Below are 12,921 nucleotides of genomic sequence, written 5' to 3'. Positions count from 1 at the left end.
GAAGATTGCAGACGGTAAGATTAGGTTTTGTAAAGTTTGACTTGGTGTGTTTTCCTAGCAAGCGGACGTGATATTGCTTGTAAATGAAAGGCCCAGCAATCGTCAAACGGCGAATTGTACGAAAAGAAAGCATAAAGGCTCAAGCGTCGATTAAAACGAGAAACTATAGACCTTCCTATGGCCATATGAGTTTATTAATCAAATATTATAAATTTACGTCTACAAATTTAGTACGGCAAAGAAATAGCTATCGCCCAGCAGTCTATTCTAGCAACGGGAGCTTTATCTTCAAAACGCCTAGAAACCTTACCCCCTTCTAACACACAGTATCTGCAGCAATTCGGAGCATTCTACTCCCTGACCTTGATAGAACAGGGAATGATGTGCGGTTTTCAGTTTTCAGTTCTGGCTCCCGGTTGGGGGGACTCTGGACGATGCGCGGGGCATCCGAATTTTCCAACCAAAATGACAGGTCCTAGTCACCTGGTTTTGGTATCCGTAGAAACGCGAGCGGATGAAATTGGTGAAGAGCCACCTTCTACACAATTATCTTCGGTCATCTTCACCTGGATATTGCAAATCAGCTAAACCACCTTCGCGCAGAAAACCACAAACATGTCGACCATCCAATCGCGCAAAATTGCAGATGCTGCTACCGCCATCATGCTCCACGCTAAGAACATCCAGCACCCGTGGGGAATCCTCTCGAGGCTACGCACGATGGAGCTTCACGTCCTCGACTCAGAGCTGCCGCCGAAGCGATTCTGTATTTTGGCAAAAGAAATCAAGCTAGTTCAGATCGAGGTGCCACACCGAGGCCTACTAGCATTATGGGAGCCTCGTGCAAAGCCCTATTCGCCTCTGATTTCTCTCCTCTCCCCATTCTCTACATATTCCGTGACCACCCAGATATCCTCGGCATCTTCGGGCACTCTCTCCACCGCTGGAACGCTGCGCCGCTCGTCTTTGCCCCATATTCGGGCTGCAAAGACCACTCTACCGAAGTTGAAGCCCCTGGAAAATAAGACTCAGCCCTTCGAGTTCCACCGCCCACAACCAGTCCAGCAGCAGCACATGGCCCTGGCACTTGAGCCTTGGCTCTCACGGATTCTCGCCCTTGTTCCTGCACAGCGACCCAGGCCACTCCTGATGCCTTAGCCCGAGCCGAGAAAGCGCTGTCCATTGCCAACAGGGCAGCCCACAGTCGAGCCTCCGACCAAGAGGGCCCGCCCCAGCCTCACCGACGAGTACGAGCCCCTGGCCAATAGAACTTGCCTGAGCCTTAGCAGGAAGTAAAAAGGTCGGCCTCAATTAGTTCTTACAATTTAGGCAGAGATGGCATGCCATCAAGCAGCTGAGGTTGGCGAGTTGACTGAGACAACTTTTGGAAGGCACCGAAAGCCTCATTGGAATAACTCGGTCCATGGTTTGTGGCCGTCATCTTGTATCATGACAGAGGGGAAATACTTTCTTGGGGAGAAGTTTGGCATATGTGGGATGAGTTGTTGAGGAGCTGGCAACCGGCCATGTTTGGCACGGTGCAGGATGGATCACGGAAGGGATGCCGAATTCAGTAATAAATATACAACGATCTCGTACAGTCGTAACCACCAGCAGGAACAGGAATAGCTTTCCATTGCAGAAACCTCCCCCACGGATATTCGTGGATGGCACGTATTGGCAGAGTAGCAAGGTCATATCTAGGCAGTTAGAGTTTTATTTTTTATTTAATGAGCCTGATTAGCGGCGTGATTGAGTGAGTGATTGAGTGAGTAAGTGAGTGAGTGAGTAAGTGAGTGAGTGAGTGAGCGAGTGAGTGAGTAAGTGAGTGAGTAAGTGAGTGAGTGAGTGAGTGAGTAAGTGAGTGAGTGAGTGAGTGAGTGAGTGAGTGAGAGTAATTACGATACGATATGGAGGAATGGAGGTGACATCAAAAGTGATCACAAGCAGTGCTTAGTCAGACCACAAGGGCGGGACGCTATACCGGCACAGGTCGGGTGCAGATTGAGGAACTGGAGATTACAGGTCAGGGCGAGGAGGGGTTAATAATGAAGAGCCTGTTAGCGGATCGAGACAGAGCCTAGCTGAAGCCGCCTTAACCGGCCACACAGACGACGCTGCACGGCAATGCCCGTCTATCTTATCCAGCTGCGGAGACGCTTTACAATAAGGCAATACCCGCCCCAGAACCAATATCGTCAATATGTGCCGGCTCTCCCGATTGGACAACTCCCCTTGCCATGTTTGAATTCCCCTCGATATCCCGTCACAGACCTCGATGTTTTTCGGCGGCAGTTCGAATTACGCGCCAACCTCGTCGCTCCACGAACCACATAAGAATGCCATCTCGGCCGCCCGGCACCATACACCAGATCGATGCCCAAAAAAGCTGAAGAGAATAATTGAACACGAGAGACTAGAGATTAGAAACCGGAGAGCGATTGATTGATTTCGTGGAGAGACTACTGTTATTCATCCAACAACAAGACCAACATGAAGGCACAGATTTTGGTTCTCGCGAGCACGTCGCTGGCGCTCGGTGTCGCAGCCGACTGCTCACGGGAATTCCTCGTCAATGCCACAAACAAATACATCGCCGCCCAGACGACCGGCAACGTCGGCATCTTCGCCGCCCTAGCCTCGAGCAACCTCAGCTACACCGAGAGCGAGATTCCCGTCGACATCGCCAAGGGCGTGCTCTCGCGTCCCATGAAGATCAACCACAGCCGCAGTCTCCACGACACGGTCGGGTGCGCGACCTTCACCGAGCTCATCGTCACCGACCCAGTCGCACCCTATGTCATCGGCACGCGCATGATCTTCGCCGACGGCAAGGCCAGCTTGGTCGAGACCATCGCCACCAAGCCAGGCGACTGGGCATTCAACGCAACAGGATATCTCTATTGGTAAATATGCCCCTGCCTCGAGGCTGCTAGATCAGGCACAGTTATTTGCCACTTGGAAAGGAAAGAAATGAAAAACTGACGGCAATGCTTCTCGGCCTGCAGGGACTCGATCGAGAAATGGGACCCCATCCCCGCCGAGAAGCGCGACTCGCGCGCCGCCATCAAAGCCGCCGGCGACGCCTACTTTGAGCGGTTCCACAACAGTAGCTTTGTCGTGCCGTGGGGAACGCCGTGCGCGCGGCTCGAGGGCGGAGCGTACACAGGGCGGGGCAACCTCAGCGCCAACACGTGCGACCTAGGCTTGCCGTCGACGCTGGTCGTGACCGACCGGCGCTACGTCATCGACGAGGGGCTCGGCGCCGTCGACATTTTCCTGGGCTTCCCCGGGCTCGACCGGTCCGTCGGCCAGCAGCCCATGCCCGACAGCCACGTGTTCCGCGTCGAGGGCGGCAAGATCAGATACATCCATACCGTGTCGACCTGTGTCCATGCCGGCTGCGGCATGAACGGCACCGCAATCCCGCAGCGGAGACGGCTGTGAGCCATAATAAAAATCATGGGCAGAGCCAACGCCGTGTCCGTGCTGGTCTGGCTCCCTGGGATCAGAGAGAGATCGAGTGTTGAGGTTGAAACGGGAAACACCAGACGTCTTACTGGGGAGCTGCTGGCAGTTAAAAGGTGTACATACCCCGGAAATGGCTGCAGTTGACACAATGAATCGCAGGGATGTGTTACCGGGTTTCGAGAACCGTCGTGGTGAACCCAATCCCGCTCAGCCGCCTCGCTTGTCTGGCCACTGCAATCAGCAATGAGATGCATGTTATGAATCCCAACAAGTGGAACAAGGTCAAAAGTTCAGGCGCAGCTGCTGGCTACTGATATACAAAGTTGCGAGAGTTTACAACGTTTGCGGAGAAAGAAATGGGGCCTTCAACGCCGAGTAAACGACCAAGAAAAGCTTAACCAAAGCTTGAAGCTTAAACCTCGTTAGCCCCGAGCTTCCCCATCTGGGCTGGCCAGTCAAGGATCAAGCTCCTTCAGCCACCCCGCCGGGCAACTGCCCAAAGAGTCGAGAATCGTGAATTCTGCAAGACCAACCGCCGAGTCCGAAGTTCAAGCTCGGCCCCGAAAACAACTAAAGCTGGGCGGCGCCAAAGGAATACTGCTACTGTTCTGTATTGACATACAGGCTTTTCTAAATTTGTCTATTGCACAGTTGCTGTAGAAAACAACCCTGCACTGCAGACAAACAGGAAGCAACCATGCTAGCGCCGCCAGTCAAGTTTGAAATCCAGCTAGAAAGACGGAGCTAGGCCCAGAAACACATTTCACAAAAAGCAAGGCCACGGCGCAGCAACAAGCTCCCTTATCGAGGTCTTGCTAGCCAGCCACAGCGAGAGCCGTCCAGGAGGGGGAAGGGGTGGTCGTCCGCTACGGCCGTACTGCGCATCTGATTCGCTACCCGGGGAACCATTTCATGCAAGGCGTTTGCGCATCGACCTCTTCCCCCCTGCCAGGGGGGGTTGGCAGCGGGTTGCTCTCCCCGGTTTTTCTTCTGCATGCCCCCATGCTCGTTTCCTGCTGCCAACCACCACACCATCGCACACAGCAGAACCCTGGAGTCGCAGCCTCTGTCGCGTATTCGTCTGTCGTGCTGTGCGTTTGCTGGGTCAGTGCAACGGCCGCCCACGGGGAATGTTCGAGAAGGATTCAACCACTCGCAATACCGGGGACCTGACGGGCTTCTGTAAAGGAGAGGAAATATGGGGGTCACCGCGCAGCACGGAGAGGCAGGAGAGAGGCAGGGGCTGGCAGAGCCACCCACGGCACGGAGCAGCGTGACATCAGAAAGCCCTGGATTCCGATCTAGCGGAGACGAGAGCGAGAGAGCGAGAGAGCCACGTTCAAAAAGGAGAAGAATGTCTTCTCCATATTTGAACCAAAGACAACCAACCCCCCGGCTTCCGCGCCCCCGATTTCCTTAGCTCCCTTCCTTCCCCTTAGCTCCCGTTCTCCACTGGACCGCCGCGGGCACTAAGAGATCCCAAGAGATGCGATGGCTTGGGACGACTGATCGTGTCCCCGTTCCCTCGCGCGTGCCCTGACCCGGCCGATCTGGCTCTGTCGTTTTTTCTTTCTTTTTCCCCTTCTCCGCACAATCGATCGACGCTCGCCCTCCCGCATGCTTGGGCCTTTTGCCTTCCGCCTTGGCCCGCCGCCGCTGCCGCTGCCGCCGCCACGGGGTTCGTGGTCCCCCGCCTTCTCTGCTCTCGACTGCGGGCGCCGTCTTTTCGCCCTGGTCGCTCTGTTGACCTGTCACATTTTCTTTGCGGCTATTGGACACGCACGCAACACACCATGGCAGCGCCGCCACCCCGGGTCCCGCCCGGCCCAGACGACAACGAAGGGCCGATGCTGATCGGTGTCACGGCGCTCCTGCACGTCTTCTCGCTGTCCTTCTATGCCGCCCGTATCTGGACTCGCGTCAGGCCGACGGTGCGCCTGACTGTGGACGACTATTTAATCACGGCCGCGGTGGTGAGTTCGTTTCGTGTCTTTTAGGACAGCAGGGATAGCTTCACCGCCAGGCCAGCCCGCGGAGCGCTGACTCTTTCTTTCCTTTGGCTTTCCGCTCCCAGATCTTCGACTTGTTCAACTGGGCGTTCACGCTGGCGGGGGTAAAGTACGGCATCGGGCGGCACAACTACTACATCGCGCCGGACCAGGAGGTGCTGGCGGAGAAGTGGCTCGTCTTCAGCGAGCCCTTCTTCCCGTGGGCCCTGGCCTGTGCCAAGATGAGCATCGCGTGGATGCTGCTGCGCATCCAGCGCGACCGCCTCGGCTGGGCCATCACCATGTACGCGCTGATGCTGGTGAGCATCGGCGTCGCCATCAGCGCCAACACTATCTTCCTGACCATGTGCAAGCCCATCTGGGCGTTGTGGGATCACAGCAACCCAGACGCCGTGTGCGGGGATCCGGCCAAGGCCCAGATCTCCATCTACGTGTCAGCCGGCCTGACCGTCTTCACTGATATCGTGCTGAGCATTGCAGTATGCTGTCCCCTCCGTCTGCAGGACAACGACTGGCTAGGAATGCTGACTTAACGCCGCATCATAGCCAATCACATTCATCATGGCCATCCAGCGGCCGCTGCGGGAGAAGCTCGTGCTCGCCTTCATCATGGGCCTCGGGCTCATGGCTAGCGCGGCATCCATCTACAAAACCTTCAAGGCCAAGGACTACGGAGTGACAGGGGACACGCTCATGGACACGGTGCAGATCACCCTGTGGAGCATCACCGAGGCACAGCTAGCGTAGGCGCCCCTTTCGAGCCCCACACTGACACAAGCAGCTGACCTCCCTGGCGCACAGCATCATCGCAGCCTGCATCCCGACACTGAAACAGCTCTTCGAGAGGATGCTGCGGCGCGTCGGCGTGCTCCCGAGCACCCGGCGGTCGGGGGCCGGCGACAGCGGGAGCTACCCGACGACGATTGGCGGCGGCAGCGGGAGCTACGTCAAGCACAGCGACGGAAACGATAACCACGTCCACCGCTACAAGAAGAGCAAGAAAAAGCACGCCCACCACCTCGACCACCAGTTGTCCTCCCTCAGCTCGACCTCGTCATACACGGGCGGCGTGCTGGCTCCGTACGAACCCACCAAGGCCCTGCCGCCGCTCGTTACCGTCGCCGCGGTGGCAGGTGACGACAGTAACAACAAGGATAGCGAAGCCAAGCCCGCCTCCCACGACGCCACGGCCAGGCAAGACGACGACAAGGACGAGGCCAGCAGCCTCGAGAGCACCGACATCCCCATCATGAAGCCCGACGGCAGCTACTACTTCCCTGGGCGGGCCGTGACGACGAACCACCCTGCCACCAACAGCACAGAGAAGACCGCCGACGACAACCACGACAACGACGCACGCTTCCACCGCTCCGAGCACGCCCGCCGCCGCAGCAGCAGCGAGAATAACCACGACTCCAACGCCGTGTACTTCAAGTCGGCCGTGCGTTTTTCCCCAACAACCACAACCACAACACCGTCACCAACGACAAGGCGGGGATTCGGTGGCGCGAGGGCCGACGACAACGATAATACTAGGGGCAGCATCAACTACAGCAGGGGCCTGCACCAAGGTAGCACGGGACACGGGCAAGCGCCTATGCAGACGAGCTATTCGTCTTCGTCCGGCGAGGAGGATGACGAGGACGTGATAGGAAGGGGTGCGAAGCCGCGTGTCGGGGATGATGTTGTTTGATGCATATTCTTTTAGGATGGGGCTAATGAAGGAATGATATTTAATGACGGAAAAAGGGGCGGGGTATTTTGGTAATGTTTTTTTTCTGGGTGCCTATTTGTGGTGGACTGGACTGGGCAAGATTGGACTGGACTGGGCAGGATTGGACTGGGCGGGTTGGATTTCGGCATTAGTGGAAATGGGTTAGGGGATCGCGTTTGGGAATGGAATGGCAATTTTGGGGTTTTATTTATTTTATTCCTTCGGATGCGTTTTTTTCCTTTTTGACGATTTCTTGCATCATTCTTATTCTGCTTAAAAAAAATGTAGTTGTATCGAGTCTACAAGGAGGTGGTGCTCTCTTGCTCAAGTTGCTCCGAAGTTTTGTGCCCTAGCTCACTATAGAATGGATCCGATCTATGGGAAGAGCCCTCCAAATACAGCGCTGGTGGTACCCACGGCCCCCTGAAGTTGGATGCTGAGAAAACGTCTCCAAGCTGCTCGAAACCCGGAAACTCACCACGCATCTCCTGCCCTTGAGCTGCTGTCCGCTTAACAACTCGGCTGTCCATCAGCCAAAATGCAAGTTATATGGGTGTAACCTGGGCGTTTCACGAAACCGGGTGGGCAGCGAGAGCCTCGTGTCGACGGGATGAGTAGGTCGGCTGCTGCTGCTTCGAAACCCCCACTGCAACCCCACCCCCCATCTCTAGCCATCCACTGAATCCTCCGAGAAGCCCGCAGTTTGGGAACCGAACGTGCACTAAAATAGGGTGGCCAATAAGCAGCTCAGGATGTCCCCTCCCATTCCTGGTCCATTCCAGTTCCCCTCCCATTCCTGGGTCCATTCTAGCTCCCCTCCCCTCCAGCACTAATCCAAATGCGAAAGACCTCGACAGCGAACAGGGCAGCCGCAGCGTCGCGGCACTCGCCCACCATCCATTGGCTGTCTATGTGTCCGTGTGTCTGCAAGCCCAAACAGAATTCCAGGCCGGTCTCCTTTCGACAGGCACCTACGGAGCACCGACCGACACCACACCTAGGCCCGTCGGAAATCCTTGGCAAGGAAAAGGTCCCTTGCGTCGCAAGCCGCAGCGGCCTCTCCTACACGTGCACTTCGGCGACCACGGCCACCCCCCATCAATCTGCCCCGCTGCGGCCCAGGGCCTGGGAACCGGGGCATGGCCAAGTGCCTCCTGCCAATCACGAGAAAGTGCCAAAGGGCCCGTGCGCTTTGGTCTCTCGCGTCCGGAAAGTTTGTTGCTCTGTCGATTCGCCTTGCTGACTTTTCTTGTTGGTAGTGTCCTGGCAAACTAACCAAGCCACGAGCGGCGCTTGGCGGCGGCACGCACAGCACTTGTGTCGCTGCAAGAAATGTGCCTAGAAAACAGAAAACGACGGGGGAAAAAACGACAGGTCGCCTGCATGGCCGTCTCAAAACTCATGGGTTCCGCCCGGGGTGGCTTCCGCGCAAAAGCTTGGTGTAGCTTTATTTGGACGGCGGCAGATGCATCACACGATCTTCGCGGGCCGCACACGGCCGGTTGCAAAGGTACGGAGTGCGTCCGCATTGGACGGACTTCTCGACGGCGATACACGTGGCGTCTGTATTTCTCTCTTGTAGGCTGTCTACGGCGAGCGAGGGCGGCCCCTGGCTTCGTGCAGCGTAGCCAAAAAGGGGAAACGCGGCTTGATTGCATTCAGGGAACACGAGAAGCTCGCTAGATGTGTGCTTATCCTACAATGGAGGCTACGCAGCGTGGTCCTATGCCCAATGTCGTCACGGTGGTGATGCAGACGTGAGGCGCAAGCGCGGGATGGAATATCTTTGAACTGGCGGCCTAGCCCAAGGTAGCAGCGACCCATTTCCTGGAGAGAATATTGATGGTAGTCTTGGCTTGCAGCGACAGCAAGCACGGCGGCGGCCAAAAAAAGCAGGTGGTTGATGTCGTTCAACGGGAACAGCCTACTCAGTCACCGTTGGCTGCTGCAGGGCGGAGGCTCGCCAGAAACCCACTGGTCTCCAGTCTTAATGTAATGAGGGAGCTCAGATCGCTAGCGGCCACCGTTCCTCGGCGCAGAGCCCAACAAGGTCGAGAGACGTAAGCAGCACAGACCCAAGCCATGTCTGGTTGACCAGGCTCAGAGGGCTTGACAAGGGCGTCGGGACTTGCTGCGTCCCAGCAATTGGTCCCCAGAAAGTCTCCTGCATTAGCGCGGAGGGGTCCGTCTTTGGAGTGGTGCTCTGTGATGCGGCTTGCTCTGGCCAATATTTGTTCACCGTTAGTGCCGGCAACAGCCATGACAAGTCGCGAATCCATCCCGACCCCCCTCAGCTCAATCGTGGATGTGTCATGTCTGTGTACAACGAATGGCGTTGGTGGCTGTCCATGTGTTCCTAAACAGCAGAGTATAGCCTTGGAGTGTTCCTATAGTCAAGCTTTAGTTGGCTGTTAACCTTAGTCCATCCAACCCAAACCTTGTTCTAGTAGTTGACACGTTTTCCTATGCTCCTATACTACAAGTCCATGATAAGGAGAGGTGTCAATTGTCCTATTTGTCTCATAGTTAAAACTCGTCTTACAAGACGAGGTCAAATTACTTGGAAAAGACAAAATATAAATTAAATCACTAGGTTGAGACTCTTAATCGACGCAAAACCCTAGTGTGCCCGGTTCAAAGCTAGCCTTAAATTAGAACAGTGCCCAAGTTCTCTTTTTACTGCTCATTCACACTCGCAAAGTCTCGCCATTACATGAGCAACTTGTGTGTACATGTGTACACAAATGAAGTGGCTTGAATTTGGGACAATGAGCCCAGTGTAAACAATTGAGGCAGAAAGGGCCCAACCAGTTTTTCGGGGATGACGTCAGCCCCCATCACTGCAACAGGCAGAACCACGGACACATGGGGGGCACAAAGCTGCAGCCTGAGTAAGTTTGGGCATTGTTTCTGCCGCCTCCGGCACTGCGCGCAAGAGTGTCAAGCAAAAAAAAAAAAAAAATCCACAATGTGAATGGAGGACTTGCCACATCCACTGCTTCCTGGTGATGTAGCTGTACCCTTGAGTAATTACAATACATATGTTACGGCACGGCCGAACTATGGTCCGTGGTGCCGCAACCATGCCCTGGCTGCAGGCTCCACCCCGCAGAACCACCATTCCTAATTGGGACTAGCCCAATTGCCCCTCTCCCCCCACAAAACCCAGCCTACAGGAACCGCAGGCTTCTTCTTTTCCTTTTCCTTTCTTTAGCTTAGTTACTTACGAATTTAGTCATTCCTTACTTGCAGCCTTTACTCTCGTTTAGGCCTACCTTCACAACATGCGTATCTTACGTGCTGTGTCTACCCCTCATATTTGCTGTATCTCTAGGTGGTGTGCGGGCAGAGCTTGACATGGAGTGCGGGGCAGATGATAGATGATGGGAGTGTTCCTTCATTGGGCGACGTTTTGTCCGGCCATAGAGGTAAAAGCTTTTGCGCCCAAGAAAGAATGGAAGCAGGTGGGAAGAACTGGCAGGAGGGCCGGTGGACCTTCGTTCCGCACTGCTCTCGTCTTCTTTGTCCTGATACGCTAGATTCGGTGGCACAAAGGAATGGGATTCTTTTTACAGGCTTCTTAATTATGGGACGAGGTCTAGGGGGCAGTGCCTGGTGGAGCGTCTCCTTTGTGGCTGTAGGTAAAACTTCGATGTAGTCCATCCTGTATTCGCTCGGCCATGCTTGAATGGCAAAGGCAGGCGGAAACACAGGGGCCTCGGGGAGGCCCAGTTTCTTTTTGGGGGTACTTGCTTTGGCTGGCGGGTTGCTTCTCCAAATTATACGCGCTTTTCCGGGTATCGTTATAGAGGGAAGCTCAATCATAGTTCTTTTTCTCTCAAAGCAGCTTTTACGTTTAGATCCATTACTAAAGTAAGAGAGTTGGTACTCATCATGCCAAGTGCCAAGTGTAGGTCTAGGTCAAACTAATGAATAGACCTTATGCGTGTAGCGTATCTAATCCCATCACTGTAGATCCCTGGCTTATTAGCAGACAGGTTAAATCCCACAAGTATTTCAACCACGCCATTCCTAGCCTCACACTCCCATCACCACGCACATACTAGAATGAAGATAATTAAAAGCTGCCGGTAAAATTAAGAAGTTGGAGCTTGAGATGCAGAAGATCCAGTACGATCGCCTTGTCCAGTACACGCAGTCCGCTACGTGTTTAACAAATTGCTCGGGAGAACATGATCCGAAGAAAGTCTTTGTTTATATATCTCTGATAGCACTCTATGAACACCGTAGCGCGTTTTCGCTGCTAGGTATCTATCTAGATATGTAGAACATTCCCCTTTTACCCTCCAGGGTAAGTGTGGAGGTTTATCCTTCGTACTGGGCAGGCTGCAGGAGCGGGGCGCTCTGGGCCTGTAAGGAAGCTCGTAGGCGGGCAACCAATGGGGAGTTGCTCGGTACATGGAGGAAGCTTGGCACCGAGCAGGGACAATGCCCGGCGTGCCCGGCACCGGGCAAGGGCTTCGCGCTGGGCAATAAAAGCCGCGCTTTTATTGGTCCACTTATATAGATATACACGACGACCGTGGCCACGGTCTTAGCTAGAGCTCACTTGGTTCTTCAAGTGAGTAATATATATTCACTATATTTATACACTTTAAGTAGAAATCCAACTTGACCATACACTTTGAATAGCAATCCAATTTGACTGTATCACCCGTGCGATAGGAGCTTGCCCTCTGTTCAGTCTTTATTACACTAACCCAGCAACCCCCTTACGCCGAACGAGAAGGCACTTACAATAGTACTTAATATCGCCTAAGTACGACTGATGGTACTGGAAAAAGACGCGGCTCGAATTACGACGCGTAGATATAGTAACGAATTCGCAGGCGGCGCCTCTGCAGGCCGCCACGTAGGTCGTAATACCCTCATTTCACGGCACGTAGGGGGCATACGGAATAGGCGGCATCACAATATGGCACGCAGGCGGCATCACAATACGGCATATAGGCGGCATCACAATATGGCAGGCAGGCGGCATCATAATTCGGCACTTTGTATGCCTGGCCTCTGCAGGCACCGCAGTTTAGGCCCGCGATACGCTCACAATTACTACCACCCTTTCCAATACATCAATAATAGGCTGTCGCCCACTTTCGAGCCACTTTTGAGCCACATTGTCAAGTCACATCCCTGCATATCCCTTCATTCGTTACTTTCAGCCCTGATCCCTTTTTTTTCGGGCTCCCGGACTTCCGAATGCCCTCTTTTTTCTCTCCCTTGCTACGGCTGAGTCCCTTACGTAGTACGACTGAACAGACTGTTGAACCAGGTTTCCTTTGTCCTTTTCTTGGAAGCATAAAAGGCCTTCTTTCCTGTATTATTAGATTGGATCTAGACAGACAATTCAAGACCCTTCAAGCTACTGTCAACTTTGATCACGGGCCAGATAGGCATATAAGCTGTACGGGGTTCAACAGAATGTTCATTACACGATAAACAGCCTGCACACCGTTCTCCCGAGTCTTCAGGCACCACGGCTAGTTTGGAAGGCAATTTGGTCACTTCTAGGCATAGATTTTACACTATTTTTAGTCGGTCTAAATAATTTGAACATAACATATTCGACAAAGTGTGCATTTTTAACCGGTTTGGCGTTGAATACGGCAGACTTTTTAATTAGGAAGTTTTCAATTTTTTCGAATAATCTTGAAGAATAATTTTTCATCATCTTCAATGCCGGTATTTTGGCCCTTGCCCTGGCCT

The 12,921-nt window shown here is 54.1% G+C and overlaps 3 protein-coding genes across 3 annotated transcripts; all 3 read left to right on the top strand.

The window, feature by feature from the left end:
- Positions 1-615: 615 nt before the first annotated feature.
- B0T26DRAFT_675608 (uncharacterized protein) lies at positions 616-1,296 on the top strand (the record flags this gene model as incomplete). The annotated part of the gene is made up of 2 exons (XM_060439854.1): positions 616-1,119; positions 1,159-1,296. The coding sequence occupies 2 exons, from the start codon at positions 616-618 to the stop codon at positions 1,294-1,296; spliced, it is 642 nt and encodes a 213-aa protein (XP_060296070.1).
- Positions 1,297-2,450: 1,154 nt separating this feature from the next.
- B0T26DRAFT_775332 (uncharacterized protein) lies at positions 2,451-3,808 on the top strand. Its single transcript, XM_060446593.1, has 2 exons — positions 2,451-2,906; positions 3,009-3,808. The coding sequence occupies exons 1-2, from the start codon at positions 2,494-2,496 to the stop codon at positions 3,445-3,447; spliced, it is 852 nt and encodes a 283-aa protein (XP_060296069.1). The 5' UTR covers positions 2,451-2,493; the 3' UTR covers positions 3,448-3,808.
- Positions 3,809-5,288: 1,480 nt separating this feature from the next.
- Positions 5,289-7,545, top strand: B0T26DRAFT_829054 (uncharacterized protein). Its single transcript, XM_060447448.1, has 4 exons — positions 5,289-5,444; positions 5,546-5,959; positions 6,027-6,223; positions 6,282-7,545. Exons 1-4 carry the CDS (start codon positions 5,319-5,321, stop codon positions 7,171-7,173), a joined length of 1,629 nt encoding a protein of 542 aa, XP_060296068.1. The 5' UTR covers positions 5,289-5,318; the 3' UTR covers positions 7,174-7,545.
- Positions 7,546-12,921: the final 5,376 nt, after the last annotated feature.

The sequence above is a fragment of the Lasiosphaeria miniovina genome, assembly GCF_030549165.1.
Source record: "Lasiosphaeria miniovina strain SMH2392-1A chromosome Unknown B0T26scaffold_4, whole genome shotgun sequence".
NCBI classification, from domain to species: Eukaryota; Fungi; Ascomycota; class Sordariomycetes; order Sordariales; family Lasiosphaeriaceae; genus Lasiosphaeria; species Lasiosphaeria miniovina.
Note: the sequence above shows the minus strand (reverse complement) of the source record. Positions and strands in the feature narration are given on the sequence as shown.

Excerpts from the sequence above, each read along its gene's own strand:
- B0T26DRAFT_829054 (XM_060447448.1), top strand. The coding sequence starts at position 5,319 with ATGCTGATCGGTGTCACGGCGCTCCTGCACGTCTTCTCGCTGTCCTTC. Across the intron at positions 5,445-5,545 it reads ATTTAATCACGGCCGCGGTG|ATCTTCGACTTGTTCAACTG; the intron begins GTGAGTTCGTTT and ends TTCCGCTCCCAG. Across the intron at positions 5,960-6,026 it reads ATATCGTGCTGAGCATTGCA|CCAATCACATTCATCATGGC; the intron begins GTATGCTGTCCC and ends GCCGCATCATAG.
- B0T26DRAFT_775332 (XM_060446593.1), top strand. The coding sequence starts at position 2,494 with ATGAAGGCACAGATTTTGGTTCTCGCGAGCACGTCGCTGGCGCTCGGT. Across the intron at positions 2,907-3,008 it reads GCAACAGGATATCTCTATTG|GGACTCGATCGAGAAATGGG; the intron begins GTAAATATGCCC and ends CTCGGCCTGCAG.